This window comes from Podarcis muralis, chromosome 6 (assembly GCF_964188315.1).
Source record: "Podarcis muralis chromosome 6, rPodMur119.hap1.1, whole genome shotgun sequence".
NCBI lineage: Eukaryota > Metazoa > Chordata > Lepidosauria > Squamata > Lacertidae > Podarcis > Podarcis muralis.
The window spans coordinates 32513525-32539947 of NC_135660.1; the positions used below are offsets into that span (position 1 = coordinate 32513525).

Genomic DNA, 26423 nt, shown 5'->3' on the forward strand with positions numbered 1-26423 from the left:
CGCGAAGGCGACGAGTGGAAGACGGCCATGTTCACGCCACTGGGCACCTACGAATACAGAGTTATGCCCTTCGGATTACAAAATGGCTCTCACTGTTTTCAAGCCTTTATGCATCATGTGCTGGCGGGACTCCTTTACAAGAAGTGCGTATGCTTCCTGGACGACATCCTGATTTTTTCAGAATCGCGAGAGGCGCACGAGAGGGATGTCAGGGAAGTTCTGCAGAGACTGAAGGAGCACAGGCTGTACGCCAAGCTGGAGAAGTGCCAGTTCGACATGACGGAGGTGGATTTCCTGGGCTACAAGTTGTCGGACAAGGGGCTCGCCATGGACAGCGCCAAGGTTCGCGCAGTTTTAGACTGGAAAAGCCCACGCAATCGGAAGGAAGTCCAGCGGTTTGTCGGCTTTGCCAACTTTTACCGCAAGTTCATCAAGGGATTTGCCATGCAGACAGCGGCCATCACCGACACGCTCAGCTCCAAGAAGAAGAAATTCATCTGGACGGAGCAAGCGGAGCAGTCCTTTCAGAAACTCAAGCGTCTCTTCGCGTCCGAAGAGCAGCTGCTGCATGTGAATCCCAGCAGACCCATGAGGGTGGAGACAGACGCCTCAGACAGAGCCGTGGGAGCCGTCCTGTTGCAACAAGACCAGCAGGGGGACTGGAGGCCGTGCGCCTTCTACTCGAGGAAGCTCAGCAAGTCGGAGCAGAATTATACCATCTGGGACAGGGAGTTGCTAGCCATCCATGCAGCGTTCAAGGCATGGCGGCACTTCCTTATCGGAGCCAGACACACAGTGCAGGTCCACACGGACCACAAGAATCTGGAGTACTGGCGCACGGCTAGGTTCCTCAACCAGAGACACATTAGATGGGCAGAGTTCTTCGCGGACTTCGACTTCAAGATAGAGTACATTCCAGGCGACAACAATGTGATGGCGGATGCATTGTCCAGAAAGCCGCAATACCTTGAGGAGGCGGCACCGTCGGCGGCCAAGCACATTTTCGCACCGGAAGCGTGGGCATGCGCGTCGGCAACCGTGGACCTGGACGCCGTACGCCGCGCGCTGCGGGAAGACCCCTTCGCACAGGCCAAGATGGAGGAGGTGCACAGGGGCACAGCGAAGGCCGACGAGTTCCAGATACGCGATGGGTTGCTCCTCCACAAGGGAGCACTCTACGTGCCGGGAGACGACCTCCGCGCAAGGGTACTGCAGCAGCTGCACGACGCTCCCACCGCCGGGCACTTTGGCAAAGAAAAGACTGTCGAACTAGTAGCCAGAGACTTTTGGTGGCCCAAGATGCGGGGGGAAGTAGCGGATTACGTCTCGAGATGTGACACCTGCCAAAGGGCCAAGTCAGTTCACAAACCGCCAGCGGGACTGCTGGAACCGCTGCAGACACCGTCTGAACCGTGGGAGAGGGTGGCCCTGGACTTCGTCACGGATCTGCCCAGTTTGAGGGGAAAGACAGCAGTGCTAGTGGTGGTGGACATGTTTACCAAAATGGCACACTTCATTCCGTGTGCGAAGGTAGCCACGGCAGAGCAGACCGCCAAACTGTTCATAGACCACGTGTTCAAAGTCCACGGTCTACCACGGTCTATTCTGTCCGACCGGGGGCGACAGTTCATCTCGAACTTCTGGCAGAAGCTGATGGGCATTCTGAACGTCAAAGTCAATTTAGCGTCGGCGAGACACCCACAGACCAACGGACAAGCGGAGAGGGTCAACGCCATCATGCAGCAGTACCTGAGATGCTACGCCAATCAGCAGCCCACGACATGGGTGGACTACCTGCCACTCGCCGAGTTCGCTTACAACAATACGAAGCACGTGTCGACGGGGGTGACGCCGTTCTTCGCCAACAACGGGAGGCATCCCAGAACCTTCCCGGGTTTAGAGAGAGTGGGGGAGGGGGAGCCACAGGCAGCGGAAGCCTTAGCGTCGGAGTTGCAGGAGGTTCACGAACAGCTTAGGAGGCAGTTAGAACTAGCAAAGCACGCATACAAAGTGCAGGCCGACAGACACAGAAGAGTTGGGGAAGACATACAGGTGGGAGACTGGGTCTGGTTAGCAGCGCAAGCAGTGCCGACCAGATCGTTAGCGAAGAAGAAGCTAGGACATAAGCAGCTAGGACCTTACCAAGTCCAGGCACAGGTCAATCCAGTGGCTTTCCGGTTGGCTCTTCCGGAGGGTTCCAGAATACATCCGGTGTTCCATAGATCGGTGCTCACGCCCTACAAAGCACCTCATAGATTTCAGGAGCCAGACACAGCACCAGACCCGCTCAGAGAAGGGCCCAGAAAGGGGGGGTCGCCAAGAAGGGGGCACATCAACGAGGTCACAGAGATTTTAGACTCGAGATGGGGGGAAGAGGGAGTAGAATATCTCCTAGCCAAAGAGGGTACCCCGGCCAGTGCCAACAGCTGGGTACCGGACTATGCCTTGGAGGAGCCTCTGCTCAAAGAGGAGTTTCATGCCCTCTTCCCACACAGGCCCATGCCAGCCGAGTATTTCGACGACTGGCTCTTCACACCCACACTTTCAGCCAGCACATTCCAGGGGTTCGCATCGGACGAGGAACAGGCACCAGTCACAAGCTCCCCGGAGGGTTCGCCACCGGGGTCTGCCTCAGACCGCTCGTATTGGTGGGACGATCGACCAGAGGAGCGGTGGCGCAGGAAGTGGCTGGGGGGTCCTTGGCAGGCATCACCCGCAGAGGGGAACGGAGGCGAGACGGACATGGACGTGTTGGGGGAAGACGTGGGGTTCGAGCAAGGAGGCAGAGAGATGGAAGCAGAGGAGAGCGACGTCGACGAGTACATGGGGGATGAACTGTATCCTGCACGCACCCCCGCTACGACGGAGCACCCAGTACCCACACCGGAAGGAGGGGAGGGGGGAAGGGGGGCTTCGAGGGGGGGATGGATGTCAGGGGTTCAGGAGCAGAGGGACAGGAAAGGGAGGAATTAGAGACCGAGGGAGAGGAATCCGAGGGAGAGGTCAGCGATGATAGCCGTCCGAGGTCTCTAAGTCTCTCCAGCGAATCAGAGGATTCACAGAAAGGGGCTCCCGTGGTCAGAGCTAGGGGGTTGCCAGAGGGAACACCACAGGAAGGAGGGGCCAGAGGGGACTCAGAAAGCAGCAGTTGGAAATCGGGACCAGCTTCCCCACCGGAGAGCAGTAAGGGGGAGGAGTCCCAAGCATCGGCAGCAGGCAGCTTTCCGTCAGCGGAAGGACATGAGTCAGGGTTAGCCACGCCTGCATCAGAGAGCGAGGAAACGGTCAAAAGGAAGGTCAGAGGCAGCGCGCGCGCGCCAAGTTCAAATGTGCGAGAGGGTGGCGCAATGAGCAGCCCGGATAGGGAGCCAGGTCCCAAAGCCCGCCGAAGAGAGGGGGAAGAGTCCGAAGGGTCCGCCTCCGAGGCGTCCAGGAAGGAAGGCACCCCGGGGGGTAGTAGGACCCAGAGGCGGAAGGAGAAACGAAGAAGGTGGAGTAAGGCTAGAGTCTTAAACTGGTGTACAGGGGGCGGAGACTCAGACGAGGCTTCGCTGGTCTAGGGTCTAGACGTAGAGACGCACGCTAGGGCTTGAAAATGGAAACTAAACTTCAATAAAGACTTTTGTACAGTTCTACTGGCTAGCGTTGGTCCTCTGTGAGCCGGGACCGGGAGGCAGTCTCTGACAGTATGCCTTTCGCATTGGGAGTTGTAGCTCAATGACACCTGGAGACCCAAGGTTGGGAGAAGCTGGTCTAGATGATAAAGATGTCTACAACTTGTCCTTTAAGTGGTTGTGTCAATTTATTGCCATGGGTCAGCTTTTATTGTTTAGAGCCTCATGAAAGGGAGGGACTAGGAAACCCGCATTTAATTGATGTTATCAGGCATATGAAGGGCAGTGATTAATAATGCATGGTCCTGCTTTTGTATGTAGAAAGTACATCAATAAAGTAAATTGTATGAAAAAGTGTGACCTTTTGCAGGATCAAGGGGAGAGCCCGATGAATAATTCAAAGTGCATCTCAACCTGGAAGGTGTAAACCTGATAGTTCTGATAATGCGGTAGTGAATTAGCTGTATAAGTTTGCACTTAACCGCTGTTGTCAGGCTGTTCTCGAAACCAAGAGATAATTGGAACATTATGGAAAATCAAGTTGACGTTAAATAAGTCTGAAAATAAACTATGTTGGCTTTTTATAAATGTATTTAGCCAACTGGCCTGCCATTTTTTTTAAAGCCTGGAATCTCATTACCTTTTATAATTTAGGGGTGATCAATGTGTACATTAAAGCGTCCGGTGCATTTTGTACTGGCATAGCTAGTAAAAAAATCTATACTGCAGATGTAATGGGGGAAAGTCACTATGTAAGTCACAGAGGTGAATGGAAAGGGTGACAGGGCAAGTGGCAGAAGTTCACCTCTAACTTTCTTGCACATCTTGTAGGAGCTGACCCAGGTCAAAAATCTGGTGCCCTCCAAATGTTTTAGAATATAACTCCAGTCAACCCCAGCCAACATTACCAATAGTCAGGGATGATGGGAGTTGCAGCCAGAAGCATCTAGAGGGCACCAGATTCTGTAAGTTGGTTTAGCACTGCCTGTATAACTTAGAATACAGTGGTACTTTTGGTTAAGAACTTAATTCGTTCTGGAGGTCCGTTCTTAACCTAAAACTGTTCTTAACCTGAGGTACCACTTTAGCTAATAGGGCCTTGCACTGTCTCCATGCCACCGCCATGTGATTTCTGTTCTTATCTTGAAGCAAAGTTCTTTACCCAAAGTACTATTTCTGGGTTAGCAGAGTCTTTAACCTGGAGCATCTGTAACCTGAGGTACCACTGTATCCTGAGGTGTGGGCTTGCAAACACCCCTCTCCCTTTTCCTCCTGCAGTAGTACGAGAGGATGACTTAGGCACACAATCCAGAGTTGTTCCATGCAAACCAAAGATCAGGGTTTAGCAAAAGCCATCTTTATCATCTTTGTCTTGAAGATTTGAAATTAACCAGAGTTGGTTATAAGCCACAAAATCTGGTTTGTAGGAAAAAAGCCATGCTTTGGTGAAAGCAACACTAAAAACTGCTAGGAGGGAAAGGGAAGAGGGCACAGACTCAAGTTTTTCTGTAGCTTTTCCTAGTTCATGCACACAACACTAAGCCATGGTTTAGTGCAACCGTATGTGTCAACTGGGCCGCTGTTTAGCTGCTGGCACCATTTCGGTGGTTTTTTTTTTAGGTTGCAGGACTCTCCTGAAAAATCAGCGGTTGTAATAGAGAATCTTTCTCTCTTCTCTGCTGCACTGAGCAGGCACTCAGCCAACCAGCCAGTCAGTCTGCAGACCTGCTTCCCACAGAGAGAAAAAATGTCTCATCAAGAAAGAAAAGCGTGCTTAATCTGGTAAGGTCAGGAAGAGAATGGAAAAGACAGGATGAGAAAGAGGGAGGAGGAAAGTTTCAAAAAATGTTTGGTGAATGTAGAGAGGACATCTGTCATGGATGCTTTAGTTGAGATCCATGCACCGCACGGGGTTGCAATAGATGACCCTCTACAATTCTATGATTATGGGAAAGTAGAAATTTATTTGGAAGTTCACAGAATGCATTCATGCTGGCTGTTGTTAACACCACATGAAGTGATTGTAGCATTTAACCTGAACATGTTTGTGACCATGTGTTGATATTAACGGCTGACAGACTGACAGCTATGTCAAACAGCCCTTTCACAAAGGAGCAATAAAACCCTTAAACAAAAATGTAACTCATTATGCAACACCTAAGCAGCCTTCATTGTTACTTTTTGCCACTGTAACTCAACTAACTTGCTTATTTAAAATCCATGTGTTGCCTTGTAAGCCTTCAACAATATGTGAAACTTTTAAAGTGTTTTTGGAACACAAGGGCCATTGCTGGTTTCATCACTCCAACCACCCATATGTGAACATGTGTGCAGTGATCGTCTTTAACTGAAAGGGTTAAGGAAAGGATATGCAGTGCAATGCTCAATAATCAAATACTTCTTTAAAAAGCAGCATGTTTCTTTAATTTGTTAATCCTGTCTGAGAATTTAATGAAGCCCGTTCTCCATGGTTATGACATGGATATATGTGCACATACCAGAAGGCAGGGATTCTCTTAAGCTGGCTTCCTCAGCCTCTGCCCTCCAGATGTTTTTGGCCTACAACTCCCATGATCCCTAGCTAGCAGGACCAGTGGTCAGGCATGATGGGAATTGAAATCTCAAAACATCTGGAGGGCCGAGGTTGAGGAAGCCTGCTCTTAAGTCAAATGTCACAAGTGATGTTCAATGTATCATGAGGATCTGCTTTGGTGGATGTGCAAGAGAGATCACATGTAAACCTTTGTAGCACTCAAAGCAGATCTTTCTATTATCCTATCCAGTAGGGCAGGGACACGGGTGGCGCTGTGGGTTAAACCACAGAGCCTAGGATTGCGGATCAGAAGGCCAGCGGTTCGAATCCCGGCGACGGGGTAAGCTCCCGTTGCTCGGTCCCTGCTCCTGCCAACCTAGCAGTTCGAAAGCACGTCAAAGTGCAAGTAGATAAATAGGTACCGCTCCGACGGGAAGGTAAATGGCATTTCCGTGCGCTGCTCTGGTTCGCCAGAAGTGGCTTAGTCATGCTGGCCACATGACCCGGAAGCTGTACGCTGGCTCCATAGGCCAATAAAGCGAGATGAGTGCCGCAACCCCAGAGTCAGTCACGACTGGACCTAATGGTCAGGGGTCCCTTTCCCTTTCCCTTTACCCAGTAGGGCAGTTTTTCTACAGTGTAATGGAAAGTTTTATTATATGCTTAAACCTGTGCATATCTACCCTTGGGAACAAAATATGTGAACACCATGGGACTGACTCTTCAGTAAGCAAGCATAGAACTTGTAAGTTTTAAAAGCAGCTATAACCTTGCACATTTCATCACTGTGACAAAGAATGATTTGGTCACAATAATAATTTTGGTTTCAAAGAGAGTTTCTGCTACAGTGATATGAGAGGCAGTTTTAAGATTCTGAACTTGGGACATGGATTTTTGTTTGGAATTGCTACCAGGATGCTATTTTTAAGAGCAGCCTTCACCATTCTGGCACTTCCATCATTCCTGTAGTCCTACAGCATCTGGAGGTTCCAGCTGAAGCCTTGGTGAAGGCTGTCTAGGAGGATATGCTTCAGACAAGAGATGATTTATTTTCTCAAGTCCATCTTATCAATGGTGCTTATGGGGTTTTCGACACATGAGTTAGTGTGAACATCCCTTTTGAAGAAGAAGGATATTGTCATGTGAAAAATGTGGATGACTCTTTGTGGGTCTGCCCTTGGTTCTAGTGCACTATGCGTAAGTTTATAAATCTCTATTGTGTCAGCCTTTGCCATGTTACTTAACATGGAAAAGTCCCAAATGTGACCTTTTCTCCATGGGAGGGTTGTTCAAACCTTTTTCCAGGTGGACAGTTTCCAGAACTATATATTGTTTCAAGTGTAGTTCCACCATAGATTATACAAAACGGTGCACCGTGTTATTGGCAAATTTATTTCTGATCCCTTTCCCAATGATCCGAAGCATGGATCCTGGTTTGTCATCACCAGCTCAGGCCCTTCAATGTATAGTGAAGTCAGGGATTTAACTAGCAGATATGCCAAGGAATCAAATTTTCTGTAAATATCCGTTTTGCTCCAAAGTCAAGGATTTTGTTTATTTGTTCAAACCCCAGGGTGTGTCATTGAACACTTGATGACTTTATAGATATCATGGAATCATAGATTTGGAAGAGACCGCAAGGGTCATCTAGTCCAAACCCCTGCAATGCAAGAATCTTTTGCCCAATGTGGGACTCGAACTCTCAACCCTGAGATTAATAGTCTCATGCTCTACCGACTGAAACCTTTGCCATTTTATTAAGGGTATGCTTATTTTCAATAAACACTCCCCATGCATGAAATGGAGAGGAAATTTCTCATTATTTTCGGCCTGGCTGTGCATATTTTGAAGAAATCTTTGGGGTGGGAGGGAGTTGGCTTGTTTTTCTTTACAGCCAAGGTGTTCAAAGGTAGGAGTTTTACCCAGTTTTTTTTTTTTTAAATGCAACCACAATCAGAGTTGCCAGTGAACCTCTCCACATCTTTCTGTACTCAGCTCCTTCTGGACTCATTCCTCTTTCTGTGCCAGGTCACCCTGGAAACAACACTAGTGCTGATCTGGCACAGGAAGGGCATTGCGACTGGAAGAAAGTCAGAGGGCTGCAGTGATGGAGAGACTTGCCAGCCACTGATCACAACTATTGAGACTTTATTCTAAGGGGGGAGGGGAGGGAGAGAATTACCCTTAGTGTTCTCATCTGTAAACCCAACTCTATCCCAAAATTCTCAGATTTCTCACAAGCCTCCTAACCCTTTGGAGATGCTGTCTTTTTGTCACTGCTCACAAATACTACAATTCAGTGAGACGGAAAATACCTGCCTGGCGCTACAGTTGATTGCCCTTTTACACAGTGTGGAAGGGTTCTTTGGGAGCACTTCATAATGTCCATTTTGTCTGGGGTGTCACCTACAGACCTGACCACCTTATTGCTCAGCCTTTGTTGTCCAATGGTCTGTTCATCTCCCTAGCTGGTTTTCTGCTTCTGGTTTATAATTTTATTGCTGTTGTGTCTGTTTCTAATGATGTTCCCCATACTCTACTCCGTGTGTGTGTGTGTGTGTTGTGTGTATGTGTGCACGCGCGTGCACATAGAGAGAGAGAGCGAGGGAGGGAGGGAGGGTTTACATTTGAGCAAAACTTCATTCTGCTGAACGAAGCTTTCTTGCCTCCAATAGCTTCTTTGTGCTTTATAACCACACTGGCATTGGCTTTGGCTAGGTGCTACCTTTTCTGATCTGTGGTATATATTTTAGCTGAGTTTCTATTGTGGTTTTAAATAACCCTCAGTCTTTCCATAGAGATTTGCCTCTCCTGACTTTCCCTTTAAACTTGTTTTTTTTTACTATTCCCATCCATCTTTTTTAGAAACTCTGTTTGGAAATCAAATATGCTACTTTGGGCTACTTTCAGCATTGCACTGAAGAATAAATAGAACAATTAATTTTGCTTCTCTGGCTGGACTCATTATCTGTAAGCCTCCTTCAAGTGGACTCTGCTCTGCTCAGATACCAAAAAGGAGCAACACTCTTCTGTGAAATGGAGAATCAATCTGACACTGCAGGAAGAACTTGCTCTGCTCTGTAACACACTTAGCATAATTGTTATTCCAGTGCTGCTTTTTATCATTGCACTTCTGAAAAAAAGAAAATCTCCAGAAATACGTGCATCTGTTCTGTGCATAGAATTTGATTTGACTGGAAGGCTAATCAATAAAGTTCCATAATTCATTCTTTGTTCCATGCATTGAAAATTACACTTACACAGACTTCCAAAGCTACGGATGGAGATGGGGAGACAGCAGAGAAAAAAGCCACTTCTAGACCGCCCATATCTTGGAGGTGGGATTCAGTCACATACAGTAGTACCTCAGTTTAAGAACAATCCTGTTTATGAATGATTCGGTTTATGAACTCCGCAAAACCGGAAGTAGTGTTCCAGTTTGCGAACTTCACCTCAGTCTACAAATGGAAACTGAACAGTGGAAGGGCACCAGTGGCGGGAGGCCTCATTAGGGAAAGCTCACCTCGGTTTAAGAACAAATTTGGTTTAAGAACGGACTTCAGGAACGGATTAAGTTCGTAAACCGAGTTACCACTGTATTGGCAAATTCAGGCTGCACACTTAAAGCTGATTTGGAGATCTCGCACAAACTCACTTCACCAAATGACTGGGCTTCATGCGATAAGGAAATTGACAGGAAAATGCAGTGGGAAGTGTGAGATAACACTTGCTTTGGTACAAATTCATCTATCCCTGCTGCCCGCTCACCCCCAAATCAGCATGAATGCTCAGTACGCAAGTTGTCTGGAAGGTCCCTATAAGGGAAACTTGTAATTTAACTGGGAGGGGAAAATGTGAAACCAGCTTGAAAACAGTTACGTTGCTGATTCCCGTTACGTTACTGGATGGTTACAAACCCTTCCTGACTTCCATCCTTTATGCCTGTTGTAAATCTCCTGTTGACACGTGCCCATACTGTACAATATCAGTCTCACTTCATCCAAGTATTAATCTCCTCGACTGATCTCTTGAATTAATTCTCACATTGATGTATCATCTTTCTTTACAGTTGGGTAAAGACCATATTATACAGAATTAAGATGGTATTTTTGGCAGGAACGTTAATGAAACTAATTAGATGGGTCGTGGGCCAATTCTGCTTCTAAAATAAATGAGGTATTCTAATGCACTGGACTTGTAGAATCTATATCATCTTTTCTTTTCTAGCCACTCATATGCATTGTACATGAAAGTAAATGAACCCTTTCCTGTGGTGGCAAGAAATTTCTGACTCACTATACTATTATCAGAGTTTAGGGTAAATTCCAGCAAGTTAGAGTGCAAAGCAGAGTCAGTGAGGGGTGTGATTTGGTCATAATATTGACTGCAAGAAAAGTCCCAAGGGCAACATGTCAAGCAAAAATCTTAAAGGAAGATCTCCATGCAATGGTTCTTGTACTTATTTCCATGACAATTTATGGCAAAATGTGCAGTAAATGTTAAACTGAAATAAATCATCATGTGGATTTGGGGCGCCCAAATCTGCCTAGCCTCCTTGACCCAGGGGCTCCCTCATGAGAGCCCATGTTTATTTAGATATATTTGCCAGATATGTTCTAAAAGTAAATGGCAACGTGCGATCTCTACTGAATGGTTTCACTTGCAGGCTTCTTTTACCATAGGCTAAATTTGTTCCCTGGATAACACTACTGATCCAGATGATATTTGTGTGTGAAATTGTGCTTCCTGACCTAGACAGACTCCTATTAGCTTGTGCAGGAGTTCTCTGACGAATGTAATCATGAGACATCTTCTTGGTCAAAGTATGTCACTTGGGCACTCTCTCTTTTGTGCTATTTGAGAGCACAGGGTGTGAATCAGGGCTGAATCTGGATGTTAAGATTTGGCTGAAGGAATACCATGGTACCTTCCTATACTTTCTGGCTTTCTTGCGACATGAAGTTTCATAGGCAGAATCCTATTTCTTCAGATGCATTGTTGAAATGCCAGCCATTTTTCTTTACTTTAATTAAATTGAATAAGGGAAGGTGAGAAAAAGTAAAAATTCATTTCTCCTAAAAAAACAACTTCTGAAGTCACTAAAATGATTTTTTTTTTATCATTCTTAGCTGATAACAGATAATTGTGCCATCTGTTGCCCATAGGTTTGGGGATTTTGTTTGTTTTTTAAAAAAGATGACGACATAATGGCTTCCAGCTGCTCATATGTGGATAAATTGGAGGGGAAAGTATGTACCTGGTGAAGAGAGGTGTGTGTGTGTGTGTGTGCGCGAGAGAGAGAGAGAGAGAGAGAGAGAGAGAGAGAGAGAGAGAGCGAGAGAGAGAGAGAGAGAGAGAGAGAGTGAGAGCAGAAGCTCATATTTCACTGTTTGATGGGTTACATCTAGGCTCTTGTTATTCAAAAAGCAGAATGCAAGGACTCATGATTCTGTATGAAAACACTCAACTTAAAAAAAAAACTTTAAAAGAACTTAAAATATTTTCAATCCTGCATTTTCCTTTTTTAAATTGTGCAATGTGTGTGATTAGTACAATTGCACAAATTATGTTTTCAGTCTTCTTTAAAAAACAACAACATATACTTTGAAACCAAGAATGGCATGAGTTTGCATTTATATTGTGTATGTTCTTTATTTTTCACCACACACAAAATCTGCCCCATCATTTTGGGGCCAACTTTGAGCTTTGAGATTACCAGATATTCAGCTCTTTTAGTAACTAAAGTGTAACTAAGGAAGAGACCAGTGCCGGGTGGTGGTGTTTAAAAAAGAGGGGGATTAAAATGGGAGAGCAATCTAGATGGAGGATGATCATTCATGAGTTCGGGTCATGACCAGGAATTAATTTGATATGGCTGAAAACTGAAAGCTGATGGAGGGATTACAAAGGAATGTGGCTAGCGAGCTAGTAGCATTTCAGGTTGATTCAGAAGGGGGGTGGATAGGGAAAGTAAACATAGCAAATGCATGAACAAAAGGTCTTTCCCCTTTTTTAAATGGAGAAACAGCTAGTGTAGATTTACCTGTACTTAAAGAATAGAAAAAGTTCAGAATTTAAAAAAAGTTTTATTTCCTGTTTAGGGAGTTAGTATTGACAGGTAGTCTTAAAAGACATAACTCTGCACAGGTTTTAGTGAAATATTTGAAAACCCTGTGCCCTAGCTGAGCTGTCCCATCCCAGATGCACAGGTTGCATTCAGTGGAGTTTAGGTTGTTTTCTTTTCAGTTTTATTATTAGCTTTTGCCTTTATTTATTGCTTCTCACAGCCAAAAGGAGACCCAAAGCGATTTGCAAGTAAAATAAAATTCAAAATTACGGAATAAAATATTCATGAAACAATATGTTGAAAAGCAGCTATCCACTATATTCAGTCGTCGTCCCCCCCTCCGGAAAAAAACAACAACATGAAAGAGGGTATCTCTGTGAGAAATGTACAATTCTGTGTACATCTGCTCAAAACAATTAAATAACTCACAGCCATTACATGGCTATAGAAGTGCTTTCATCTTGTCCATTCCCCCAACCCCCCAGCCCCCCCCCCATGTGTTTAACTGCCAACAATATCAATCATCTCATTAAGACTGTGAACCTAATTATTGCCAATACGGTAACTTGTGTGTGTGTGTTTCTTAAGAATGAAGCGGGGGTGGGGTGAAGAAGAAAACATTTTAAAATATCTACTTAGAAAACAGTGTTTGAAGGTTGAAAGCTAGCAGCTGCTGCAAGAATTCGCTGATTCCCTCACCCTCCCATTTTTAGCATTTGCTTATATTTTTGTTTCTGGAAGGCCTTTGTTGAACATCAAATTGCTTTTGCTTACATGCATTTGCTAGTCTTTGAGAAATGGTGGTTTCCTAGCATTCTGAGACCACCAGGAATTTTGACCACTCTGTGTCTTTAATCATGGTTTCAGCGTTGTCATTGAGTCCAAGATTTCTGGGGCAGCAATCAGCAAAGGGTTGTTACAGATGTAAGTTCTGATTTAGTAGCTCCAGTGAAAGGGAAAGACCTTTGTGTGGACATTTTAAGTGTATAGTTGTTCCAGTGTGCTTGGACTTGACAGAGCTATGGTCATAGTCATGGAACTTTGGAGTGTCAGGCATAGCCCTACTGGCTTTAGCCCAAACGTAGCAGAGTTTTCCTGCACAGCGAAGAAGCTAGTTGCGGCAGTAATGACTAGTCAGCTAGACTCAGAATAACTATTTACAGGATTTATTAAAAAGGAGAAAATAAAACAGCAGAGTTTCTGCATACAAATAAAGCAAAATAAATCCTCTCTTTCTCTCTCTCAAAACCATACACAGCACTTCTACTCCTAACACACCTCACTTCAAACTGAGCTAGCAATCCCTTGATAACAGAGCAGAGTGCTGGTCGTTAACCAATCAGAGTAGTTTCTAGGTCAAGCAGACCTGGGCTTTCTGCCAAGAGTAAATTGACACCAGCTTGAGTTAATTGTGCGAAGCTAGAATCTGCAAGTTTCCCACGAGAACCAATTAACAGAAACTGAACACCCCCTCACAGATTCTGCTGAACAATTAACATCAAATACACCTATGTAGGAGATTATTTTTCCAGCAAACCTAAACCCTTGCACATTTGCTTGTTCTTTACCTTTGCCAATGGTTTAGTTAACACATCTGCTACATTTTCTTCATAAGTACAGGTGATTACATTGTCTTGTACACAGCAACGTACATTTTGGTACTTTACAGAGATATGTTTGGAACGTGATTTGAAACCTTCTGTTTTACTTAATGTTATACAAGCTTGATTATCAATGTAAACTTGTACTGGTTCTCCACAATTTACATTTAAATCTGCTAACAAATGCTTGAAATAAATCACCTCGTTGCACAATTCACTCAATGCTGCGTACTCTGATTCCGTTGATGACACACTTACAATGTCTTGCTTGCGTGACCGCCAGCTGATTAAAGCTCCACCGACCATTATGACTAGTCCTGTGACAGATTTTCTATCCGGCAAATTTCCCCAGTCACTATCACAGAAGCAACTCAACATTTCATCCTCTGAAGAATTTAATTGTAACATATAGCCAATTGTCTGTTTCAGGTACCTCAGAACTTGTTTTACCCCTTTCCAGGCATTTAGTGTAGGTCTTGAGACCAATCTACTTAATATGCCTACTGCATAGCTAATATCAGGTCTGGACCACTGTGCTAGATACAATAAACTTCCAATTACAGAGTGATATACATCAGGATGTTCAAATTCAGGACCCTCATCTCTATGAAGTGTTTTTATGAAACCTGGATCCATAGGCACCACTGCCCCTTTGCAATCCTGCATTCTGTATGTAGTCAGTAGTTGTTTAACTTTGTTCTGCTGACTAATTAGACAGCTGCCATCTTGGGCCCAGCACACTTCCAACCCTAGATATGTCCTAACCGGGCCTAAGTCTTTCACTTTGAACTTACTGGACAATTGTTTGGCAAACCTTTTAGTTTGTTTATCTACCTGCAGCCTACAATCTTTGCCCCCTCAGGCGCTGCTACTGGTGTAAAGACCTTGTGCTCATTCAGAGAGGACATCTCTTCCTCCATTGCCTGTTTCCAGAGCTCTGCCTCCTCTTTTGGTAACTTTAACACCTCCTGAAAACTCTTGGGTTCTGCAATTACACTAAACACATTTGCAGTATCTGGGGAAAAACGCACCGGAGGCACTCCTTTGTTTTGTCTTTTAGATCTTCTGGGAGAAAATTTTTCTTCTGACCCACTTTCCTCTTCAGAACTTCGACCTCTCTTTTGTTGCTTAGCAACTGGTCTTTGGCTAACTCCACTTTCTTGAGAGCTCTTATCTGAACTTTCCTCCCCCTCAGACTCTGACTCCCTGTGTTTACCTTCAGAGTCATGAAGCTCCTGGGAAGGTTCAAACCAAACCTCAGTATTGGCATGTAGTCTCTCCCAGCCACTATGTTCACAAAAACTGGCATTCCTGGAGATCACAATGCCATTTGTCCCTTCAGCAAAACGGAAACCTTTTCCAAGCTCCTGGTAACCCACAAACACTAACTGTTTGGTCTTAGGATCTCCCTTCTTCCTCATTTGTTTTGGAATTAATACCCAGGCTTTTGATCCAAACACATGCAAATGGTCAATTTTGGGTTTTTTCTGAAACAATTTAAAGTACGGGGTTGTACCTATTGTTTGATGAAAGAGCCTGTTTTGGAGATAACACGCGGTGAGCATGCTCTCCCCCCAATAAGACATGGGCAAATCAGCATCGTCAAGCATGGCAAACATCATATCTTGTAAAGATCTGTTTTTCCGCTCTGCAACGCCATTCTCCTCTGGGGAAAAAACGTTCGTTTTTCTATGCCCAATGCCACGCTTTTGTAACCAATCTTTAAAGGCATTTGACATAAATTCGCCACCTCTGTCCGTCTGAATCCTTTTGAGTTTAATGGACAGAAATCTTTCCACAGATGCCACCCAGCCTTTAAACTTAGTGAACACATCACCCTTATTCTTCATGGGAAAAACCCAAGAATAACGTGTGGCGTCATCCACAATTGTTAGTGAAAAGCGCGATCCACCCCTGCTTACAGCAAATGGACCAATTACGTCCATGTGAACCAGCTGTAGCGGTGACTCACTAACTCTGTCACTTCTGGGGTAAGAGACTCTGTGGGTTTTGACCTTTTTACACACATTACAATCAAGGTACTTGTTACAACTCTTTAAATTACCCCCATCAGCCAATTCAGACATTTTTAGTACACTTTTCCAGCAAGCATGCCCCATTTTCCTATGCAATAAGTGCACACAGTTGTCATGTATAGCTTTGTTATTCACTGCAGGCTGAGATTTACTAACTACTGCTGCAACTTGAGATCCTGCTTTAAGCCAAAACAAGCCTCCCTCTGACTTAGCAGTGCCTAAAATCTCACCAGCCTTCTTAATAATGCAACTGTCTCCTTCAAAATACACTTTAAACCCAGCTTTTAGCAAACAATCTACAGACATCAGATTGCTCCTTAATGAAGGCACACAAAGTACATTTTGCAGGCATTCACGAAGACAAGGAACAAAAACTGCACCCCCCGAAATCACTTCGGAAGTACTTCCATCTGCTAGAGCCACCTGGCTGCGCTGTGCTGAGTTCTTGGAAACAAACAATTCATCTGTATTTACGATGTGGCGAGACGCTCCCGAATCGACCACCCAGACCGCTTGTTTCTCATCAGCAATCTTGACCTCGCCGGTCACCAGCTGAGCCGACTGTTTTCGTTTGAAGAATTTCTTTTTACGCTGCTGCTGCTGCTGATCTCGTCTCTGCTCCTGCACCGGCAACTGAGACTTGACCAACTCCGGACATTGTCGTTTTAGATGCGCTGAAGACCCACATCGGAAACAACGCCTAACAGCAAACGCTGACTTCTCACCGGCACGCTGCTCTTGCTTCACCTCTGGTACGGCATGAGAACTCCTTCCAAACCGCCCGCCTGTAGAAGCCTCTGCAGCCAACGACCTTTCTTGCCGCTTCTGCCATTCTTCAATCAAACGCCCAGTAACGTAACTGACTGATAAATCATGCTCCTGCATGCCTTCTAGAGACAAAACTAAATTATCCCAGCTTTCCGGGAGAGAACTCAAAATAATAGCCACCTTCTCCTGCTGGTCTAACGCACAGTCTCTTTCCTGTAGCGCTGCAAACTTTAACTGTAAACTGTGTAGGTGTTCCTGCATTGTAACCCCAGGCTGTAACATTGCCTTGTACAATGCCTTGCGAATGAACAGCTTGGAAACCGCTGTCTCACGCACATGGAGTTCTTTAAGTGCTTGCCACACACCTCTAGCTGTCTTGATTCCCCTCACATACGGCAACTGGGAATCTTCCAGCCCCAAGACAATTGTGGCCCTTGCTCTTTGGTCTTTATCGAGGTCTTCATCATCAGGCTTCGCAGGAAACTTACTCACCACTTGCCAGAGACGATCCCTCTGCAGCACTGCCTGCATGCGTTCCGACCACAGCAAGTAATTGGAGTCATTCAGACGCTCAAAAGCCATCTGAACTGGTTGTGAGGCCATCTTGAGAGCGATGTCCCTGGAACCCGGAACCAGCTACTCACGACCACCGAGAGAGAGAACAGGAACCACAGCACCCAGCACTCACACGCTGCAGCTGTTGTCCTTGTGTCCACTGCGTCACCAGCTCACCACGGTCAGGAACCAGCCAGGAACAACAACCTCTGGAACTACTGGAACCAACGCCGTTGATGCTGACACCACCGCAACTCAGGCTGGCAGCACAATGCCCATAACCTCATGGAACTTTGGAGTGTCAGGCATAGCCCTACTGGCTTTAGCCCAAACGTAGCAGAGTTTTCCTGCACAGCGAAGAAGCTAGTTGCGGCAGTAATGACTAGTCAGCTAGACTCAGAATAACTATTTACAGGATTTATTAAAAAGGAGAAAATAAAACAGCAGAGTTTCTGCATACAAATAAAGCAAAATAAATCCTCTCTTTCTCTCTCTCAAAACCATACACAGCACTTCTACTCCTAACACACCTCACTTCAAACTGAGCTAGCAATCCCTTGATAACAGAGCAGAGTGCTGGTCGTTAACCAATCAGAGTAGTTTCTAGGTCAAGCAGACCTGGGCTTTCTGCCAAGAGTAAATTGACACCAGCTTGAGTTAATTGTGCGAAGCTAGAATCTGCAAGTTTCCCACGAGAACCAATTAACAGAAACTGAACACATAGTTCTCCCCTGTTGCCCAAGATAGTGAAATTATACTAAAGCTTTCCTACATGTTATCTCCCCTTTTAAGTGTAGTTGAATCTGTTTTCTTTAATGTCCCATTGCATGCCCATTAAATTACCATGGGTGGGTGTGAATATTATATTGTATGTATTTGCATAAAGCTGTTTAATGCAAACTGGCTTTCTAGTGAAATTAACAAAGCTTGTTTATTACCATGGAAGAAAAAAGGGAATCCCCTAGTTCTGTTTACTCCCAACTCCTAGAAAGAAAAGAGATGTTCTCAAAGGTTTCCTTTCGAATAGCGTTTCTCTAGCTTGGGTCTCCAGCAGTTGTTGGACTACAACTCCCATCATCCCTAGCAAGCAGAACAAGTGGTCAGGGCTGATGGGAGTTGTAGTCCAACAACAGTTGGAGACCCAAGTTTTGGAGCACTGCCTTAGAACAAGGATAGTCAACATTCTTTTCTCTCTCCTAAACAATTAAATGAAATAATGGTGTTCCATTAACCCAGCTGTAAAGAGTATTGTGTTCTAAATCTAATTAAAGGATCTTGAGTTTCTATGAAAACCCTTCTGATAGTGGACCTGTTGAGTCATTATTTTAGAATCTGAACTTCCAAATATGTACAGTTATATGTATGGTGAAACAAATAGCAAATGTACCACCAGTGCTGCTTTGTATCATGTTGACTGAGGTATATATTGCTGTTCTACTGCTAAGGCAGCTTTTACTGTGCTGGCTAAGACTGATGGGAGTTGTAGACCCCAACAAATGAAGGGCACCGAGTTAATGAAGGTTATGCTAAAGTATAGCTTTGCGTTAAATTCAAGTGTTCCATGCATGTTTTGAAGGTCTGCACTGAATATTCCACTGAAATGTTAGTTGATTAACTTCTTCATTTTGAGTCGGGAAAGCTATTATAAAAAGATGAGCGCAATTAATGACGAAAGGAGAAGGGGGAAAATACATTGATACTGTATCTTCTGTTTCATTTTTCAGCGGAACCCCTGCCTCTCATGGACCTGTGCCGAAGATCAATCCGCTTTGCTCTGGGCAGAGAACGCCTGCATGATATAGAAACTCTACCTTTGCCTCAGTCTTTGAAAAATTATTTACAATATCAGTAATACGAATTCTAGACCTCTAAATGGTAGAAATTGTTTACATCAGAATATAAATTTCGTGGTGGATATTTTGAGTGTTATTTAATTATTATTTTTAAACGTTTCTTTTTTTTTTTTTTTAATCAACCGTGGCAGAACATTTTGGAGACTACTAAGGAATGTGAAAACTCTTTGAGTTGGTTTAGATCTTTCAGTGAAATTATTGTTGCCTACACTGTTAGCAGCCTTGTTACGCAGAATCCAAAGCTTGCTTGTCTTCACAGGTCACATCCAAAGAGATGCTCTGTATGTTGACTTAGATCTGGCGCTGGATATGCAGCAGATGAAGATCTAATCCCCAAAAGCAGCCCTAGAGCAAAGGGGGCTAGAAACTCCCTTTGTACAGATTAAACGTGTGCTACCAAAAAAACAATAACCTGTTTGGAGGTTTCTGAAAACCAGAATAACAATGTCACAGAGATTTAACTCTTAAGATATGCCAAGGAATCACATTTTCTGTAGACATCTGTTTTGATCCAAAGTAAGTTCCTTACACATAGAGGTTGCCTCTTCTCATTTGTGAAGGAAAGTGCTCTGGACAGCACACTAGATTCCCACAAACTCTGTAGAAGGGAGTTAGGAATCTTTGTGCGCACGGAGCATATGAGCTGCATTGGAACTGCTAGATTGTGGCCTTTACTTTTAGGTGCTCTGCCTTTTCAGAAAAACATGCTCTTGGTATCCAACCCACCATATTTTAAATTATGTCATAAAACAGCTGTGTCTTGGTTTTAAAGGTAGTTGATCTTTTCTGAAGAAAATCAGCTCAATCTGAAAATCAGTTAAGCTAGCACATTTCGGCTGGTTTTCATTCTGTTGCTTCAGCAGGGTGGAATTTCCTCAAATCGGTGTTTTCTAGCTTAACTTGGTTGCCGATTGGGCTGACAATTCAGTGTTTTCAACAGCAACCCCCTCCCTCGGCTTTCAAAATATGTCACTTTCTAAGTTGGATTTTTAAAAATCATTTGTACTTCATGAATTCCAAATACTGGGTTTTCTTTTAATATGTATTTGACACAGTATTTTGCATATCTGTTCAAAGCTCTGTACAGAGTATCCAATTTCAAGTTGTCTCCCTGGGGGATGGCTTTTTTGTCATCTTCTCCACTGCTTGCAATATGTATTCATTTGTCGGGATCAACTTATTTTTTAAAAAACACTGCTTTCTTTTTTGCATTTCCTACTTTGTTCAAAGTTCTCTGCCTGATCAGTTATCTAGTTTATAACTGGAAGTTGTTGTAAAGGCAGGTTGGCGAATGTTCAGACTGAGCTGCCTTCAGCATATTTTAATGTGAATTTACCGAAGAATGAAGAAAAAAAGTTTCTAATAAAGTCTACTGTCCAAATTGCTGCTAGTGCGTGTCTCTTTTCCTTCCTCACTCTCAAGTAACTTGTACAAAGTAGAAGCAATACAACTGAGTTGTACTCACAAACCACCAAGGCAGTATTTTACCTTCCCTACCGTTTGTTATTTCTGCAACAGTATTTTTCAAACCAATGGAAAAGTCAGAAACAGAATGGTCTGTATTATGGAGTACCTTGTTTTACAGAAACTGAACCACATCAAATTTGTCCTAGTATGCTGGGGCTGTACTGTTTCTACCATACCTACAGTCATGCCTCTCATCACTTCTGTCCCTCTCAGTTCAATACCTTAGTATTTTATTTCACCCTTTAGCTTGTTTCTCCATGTCAGCCGTTCACATCCAGGACACTCTTCACAATGCAGCTCCCACTCCATAGGGTAGGATGGCAGGTGACATTCTGAGCCCGGCCTTGGCTGGGGAGGGTGGGGTATAAATAAAAATTAATAATAATTATTATTATTATTATTATTATTATTATTATTATTATTTAATTAATTAACAAAGGATGCTGGTTGTCTCCCAGATGTCCAGGTAGCATTGTTTCCAATTCATATAGCACCACCATCAGGCCAGGAGACAGGATCAGTCTCCTCATCATGCCAAACTGGTCTTTTCACTGAGACAGGAACCACCTTTTCTATAGCATTTCCTCGGAACGCTATATTAAGCTAATCACTTTCCCCATAGTGAGACCTTCTGCCAGCCTTTTCCCACAGGAAGGCCATCCTTTGATTCCAGTTCCAGTTTGGAGACCTCCTCTTGGTAAGTTCAGAAAAGTTATCTGCTCTTTAGATTGCTCTTTGGGCAATTTGCTTGCTGAACTTCACACATAATTCTACCAGTAGACAGTGCAGTAATATTTACTTCCTGAGAGTATATCATTAGATGCTCACAACATTTCTGAGTGGGTTTATTTTATTTTATTTAAGAATCCTCCTGTTTTTATATAGTTACAATGTTTACTTATGGGTGGCTGTTATGTGGTTTTTCCCCAACTTGATTGTAAGATGCCTAGACATTGCCCTGCATAAGCCAATTAGCAAACTGAATATATAATGAATCATCAAACACTTACCTGTGTACGTTAGCCACCTTAGAGTATCAAAGGTGCTGTATAGTCATTGCTTTAACTTGTGTTAGTATTTACTTGCCGTGAATGATTTGGAGAGCATAAAAATGAAGACGCCAGTCAACTTCTTTTAAAAAAGAAGGTAAGTGGTTTGTTTTTGGGGCAAGCAGTGATAAAATGCTTTCCTGCTTTGAAGGAAAACTACCTAATACTATTTTTGGACTTAAGATTTATGCTTTGTCATTATTTTCTTTTGTTTACTGTGTTTCCTATCTATCCATTTTTGTTTAGGTATTCTGTTTTGTACTTTTTCCTCCACAGATGTACTGCTTTATGCTTAATGGGCAAGTTAATGGCATTTTTGTGGTATAAATTAATGTACATTATCATTGGCAGAAACAAGCCAAATCAATAGCAAGCTCTCCTTAAATACTGCCCATTAATTTAATAAGTGCACTGCTGAGATTTGACATTTCCATGGGGTTCGGCTGCCATCTTGCCGTTTGCAAGGAAAGACAGAGCCAAAGTAAGAAGTATGAGCAAACGCAGCCAAGATTTGTTTCAGTTTGAGATGAAGTTGAAGAAGTGAAGCCAGTAGTGAAGAACCTGAGGGCCACTCAACCTTCCAGGGGCCAAATGCCAGTAGTGAGGAAGGTACAGAGCAGGGCTGGTGAGGGGTGTGGCTCAGAAGGATGTGTGGCCTTAGGGGAGCCCCAAGAGCATAGAGAGGCCTGGAGGACCACATTTGGCCCAAGATTCCCCATCTCTGGGTCAAGCTACATCATTACAACAAAAAAGATAGTGTCAGGGGTTCAGGGAGAGAGGCACAGATGAGGGAGGAGACTGAGAGTGAGGGGGAAGAATCCAGGAACGAGGAGGAGGAGGATGACAATGACTTGAGGGCTTCCATGAGTCTCTCAAGTGAATCGGAGGATTCCCAAAAGGGGGCGCCCCTGGTCAGGCCAAGGGGAGGCACAGGGGGGACTCGTCAGGAGCAGGGGAGCAGCAGGGAAACCCCGAGTGGGAGTGGGAGATCGGGGCCGGCTTCCCAGCCAGAACGGAGTGAAGAGGGTGGAGTTCCCAGTGTGACACACGGAGCAGAGCAGGAAGCAGAGAGGGGAAGGAGATCGGGGCAAGACGTCCTGCCGGAAGGGGCGGAGAGTAGTACAGAGAGTAGTATAACTGTCAAGAGGAAGGTCAGGGGTAGCGAACGCGCGCCAAGTTCAAATGTGGAGGCGCGCGGAAATGCGGAGAGCCCGGAGGAGGAGCCTGGTCCCAAAGCACGGAGGAGGGGGGAGCAGGCGTCTGGGGATTCAGCGTCAGGGGAAAGCAGGAGGGAAGGAACCCAGGGGGGCAGAAAGACCCTGCGGAAAAGGAAGGACAGGAAGAGGTGGACTAGCACAAGCCTCTTAAACTGGTGTAGAGGCGGGACTGATTCAGAGGGGACTTCAGCGGTCTAAGCGTAACAGACGTGGGGCTGCGCGCCTCGGCTGTGGAACAAACAATGTACTTCAATAAAGACTTTTGTAAATAAAGTGGACTTGGTGTTGGTCTCTTGTGAGCTGGGACCTGAGGCGGCCCTGACAGATAGGTTTGATGGAGGGATTTGATGAAAGAGGGAAGTAGTGCCATGTGCATATTCTGGAAGGCAGTTTCCAAAGACACCAGTAGAGCTGGAGAAACAAGAGATTGTGGCAAAGCCCAGAACAGCTTTACACGTTTGTTCTGAGTATGGACAGGGAGAAGAAGTCCATGCAAGGTCTTATCTTAGCATTGTATAGTTGGAAAGAACCTTGAGAGTCATTTAGTCCAGTCCCTGCAATGCAGGGATCTCAAATAAAGCATCCATGACAGATAGCCACCCAACCTTTGCCTAAAAACCTCCAAGGAAGGAGAGTCCCCCCACGTTCCAAGAGAGTTTGCTCAGTGTAGTTAGTTCAGCTAATTCATACACAGTGGTACCTCGGGTTAAGTACTTAATTCGTTCCGGAGGTCTGTTCTTAACTTGAAGCACCACTTTAGCTAATCGGGCCTCCTGCTGCCGCTGCACCGCCACTGCACGATTTCTGTTCTCATCCTGAAGCAAAGTTCTTAACCTGAAGCACTATTTCTGGGTTAGCGGAGTCTGTAACCTGAAGCATATGTAACCTGAGGTACTACTGTAATCCAAGCAGCAGATTTTAGATAAAACAACAATACCATGTGTTGTTGTTCATGAGAAGAAACTGCAGCAGTAGTGTGCCTCACATAAGCTGCATCCTGTTTCTCTTTAAATGTAATATGCAGGTTATTCGTAGCCAATAGGGAGCCCATCAGATGTTGGGGTTGTTTGACTATAATTCCCATCAGCCACAGCCAGAAACAATGACTCTTGTAGTTCCACAGTACAGTGGTACCTCAGGTTACAGGCTCTTCAGGTTACAGACTATGCTAACCCAGAAATATTACCTTGAGTTAAGAACTTTGCTTCAGGATGAGAACAGAAATTGCGCAGCAGAGGCACAGCGGCAGCGGGAGGCCCCATTGGCTAAAGTGGTGCTTCAGGTTAAGAACAGTTTCAGGTTAAGAACGGACCTCTAGAACGAATTAAGTTCTTAACCCAAGGTACCACTGTATCTGGAGGGCACCACATTGGCCATCCCTGCTATAGATGGATGCAGCTTCAAAATGGAGCCCCAAAGCTGTAAGGTTAATATATTAAGTGGTACTTTTAGAAAAGAGTGCAGATGACCTTTATATTTTGAAATTGCTTTTTACTAAGCCTAAATTTCCTAACCTACTCTATCACTGACAATATTGTTTAGACACATTTTTTTTCCTGATTGTACATTCTTGTAAACATTAGCATTGACATTTTTGCTGGTTATGATGCAGAAGCAAACCACAGATATGTCCTTTCAGCTCATTTGCCTGGATTTCTCAACACACAAAAACTATCGCTGATATAAAACCAGCAACAGACATAGTAGAAGTTTCTAATTATAATGTGATGTGAACAGTTCCAGTGAATTTTAGATATGGAATTAGATGGCCATAAGCTTTTATGCATACAGTGCTATAAATGCAGTTGAGTAAAATATTAATGGCTGTGCAGATATACCAAGTTGTAGGGAAGTTTTAATGTCAGATTAATAAATTTACTTGGGACTCCAGATTGACTGCACTGCAAAATTGTATAATATTAATAAAAACACTTTAAAAACTGAGCCTTTAAAAGGAATTGGCAGCTAGAATTGATGTTCAGCCTTCTGTTTGTGGTCCTTTGCTTCCCATTCCCAACACCATTTACTTTATTTTTGTACCTATTCATGCAAGGGCACAGAAATCCCCTGCGGAAGATCAACCTTCTACTCCCTTCACTTTAACATATAAAATATATGTATTTTGATCTCTCTTTCCTCTCTCACTCCTCACTCTCAAAACAGTTATCAACCATGCCAGCTTGATATTTTTTACATTTTGGCTCCTCTTACCTGATTTGGTTCCCCTCATGTTTGGTGTTAGTTTTCCCCTCCTAAGCTTCTCAATATTACTCACACTCTGCTTCATCTTACTCAGTTATCTCATCTTCTATGTCAAGGGTGGAAGACTGTAGCCATCCAGATGTTGATGGACGACCGCTCCCATCAGTCCTGACAATTGGCCATGCTGGCTGAGGCTGATGGGAGTTGGAGTCCAACAACATGTGGAGGGCTACAAGTTCTCCACCATTGCCCTATGCCCTCTATAGATTTAACCAAATAATTGCTGATCCAATCTGGGTCAGGGACTACCAGCCCCACACCCTTTTTCACTACCTGCTTTTAGGATTCTCCCCTCCCCAGAAAGACTATTTTGGGGTGCTGATTGTCCATCAACATGGGCAATTGAGCAGACACAGCACCTCAGCTCTGCTGCCCTTTTACACTTTGCATGCTGATTGCAGCATCTGGGCTTGACGAGGCAAGTGACCTTCACCTGCCCCAAGCCTACTCAAGTTGAGGAATCACACCCCTTCTCCCAGAGCTAACGAGCCTCACTTGGCCAGCTAGTGATCTGGGCTATGGGCTCTTGCCTGCCTCAGCCTCCCTACGTCTCAGAGCCCACTCTGTTTGTGGAGACAGGGGCTTCTCTGGCTCTGGTTATGGGTCCTGCTGCTCTGGTTCCTGTGCCCTGATCCCATCTTGTTGCTATCCTCTATCACCCTGTGAGTATTTCCTTCATTGAACTCTCATTCTCTATTCCCTGCTTGCCCTGGTGTGTTCCAGTCCCGGCTACACCCCTAGCCAGGATCCTCTTCTCCCTGTTGTCCTACTAGTTCATGACACTGTGCAACATCTGTATGTGACCACATCATTGTTCCCAAGCAGAAGGAACTGGTTTCAAGTGGCCCTGACTTTCTATTTCCTTAAGAGTTGTTGGGGCCCAATGACAGAAAATATTGTTTTGGAGTGTAAACCCTCTATATTCCTTTCTTTTTATCCCTAATCCTAAGGAATAGGCTTTTGAGTCCATGCCATGCATATGGTCCTTAGGGAGCAGCCCCCACAAACTATAGTCTCACATTATCCCAACCAGTAGGAATATGGGACATGAATGGTGCACAGTCCTCTACCTATAGAGGCAGGCCCTATCATGGTGCTAAGAGAACCATTTTGATCACATGTCAAGGATGGACCTTCTTTGCCTACCAGTATAACCGATCATATATGACTGTCTGCCTTCCTCAGCCAATAGGAATACATTTCAAAGCCCAATCAATCCAAGGCCTACATTTTTATCTTACTTGTAGGAAATGTACATGTATGGGGCAACATTATTCATGTTTGTTGATGCCTACACCTGCGTCACAGTTAAGAACTCAGCATCTGGAACATTAACATATAGGCCTCTGAATGACAGAGCTTTGAAATGTGCTAGATTTGTAATGGTTTCTCAGAAGTAAT

The 26423-nt window shown here is 44.5% G+C and overlaps 1 protein-coding gene across 2 annotated transcripts in view; it reads left to right on the plus strand.

Moving 5' to 3' along the window:
• The window catches only part of SPSB4 (splA/ryanodine receptor domain and SOCS box containing 4), a 190387-nt gene extending 169977 nt beyond the window's left edge, over positions 1–20410 (plus strand). For both annotated transcript variants that reach the window (XM_077929942.1, XM_028731039.2), the window contains exon 3: positions 18899–20410. In XM_077929942.1, coding sequence (XP_077786068.1) covers positions 18899–19026 — 128 coding nt within the window. In that variant the 3' untranslated portion in view covers positions 19027–20410. The remainder of the gene's footprint in view (positions 1–18898) is intronic.
• The last annotated feature ends 6013 nt before the right edge of the window (positions 20411–26423 follow it).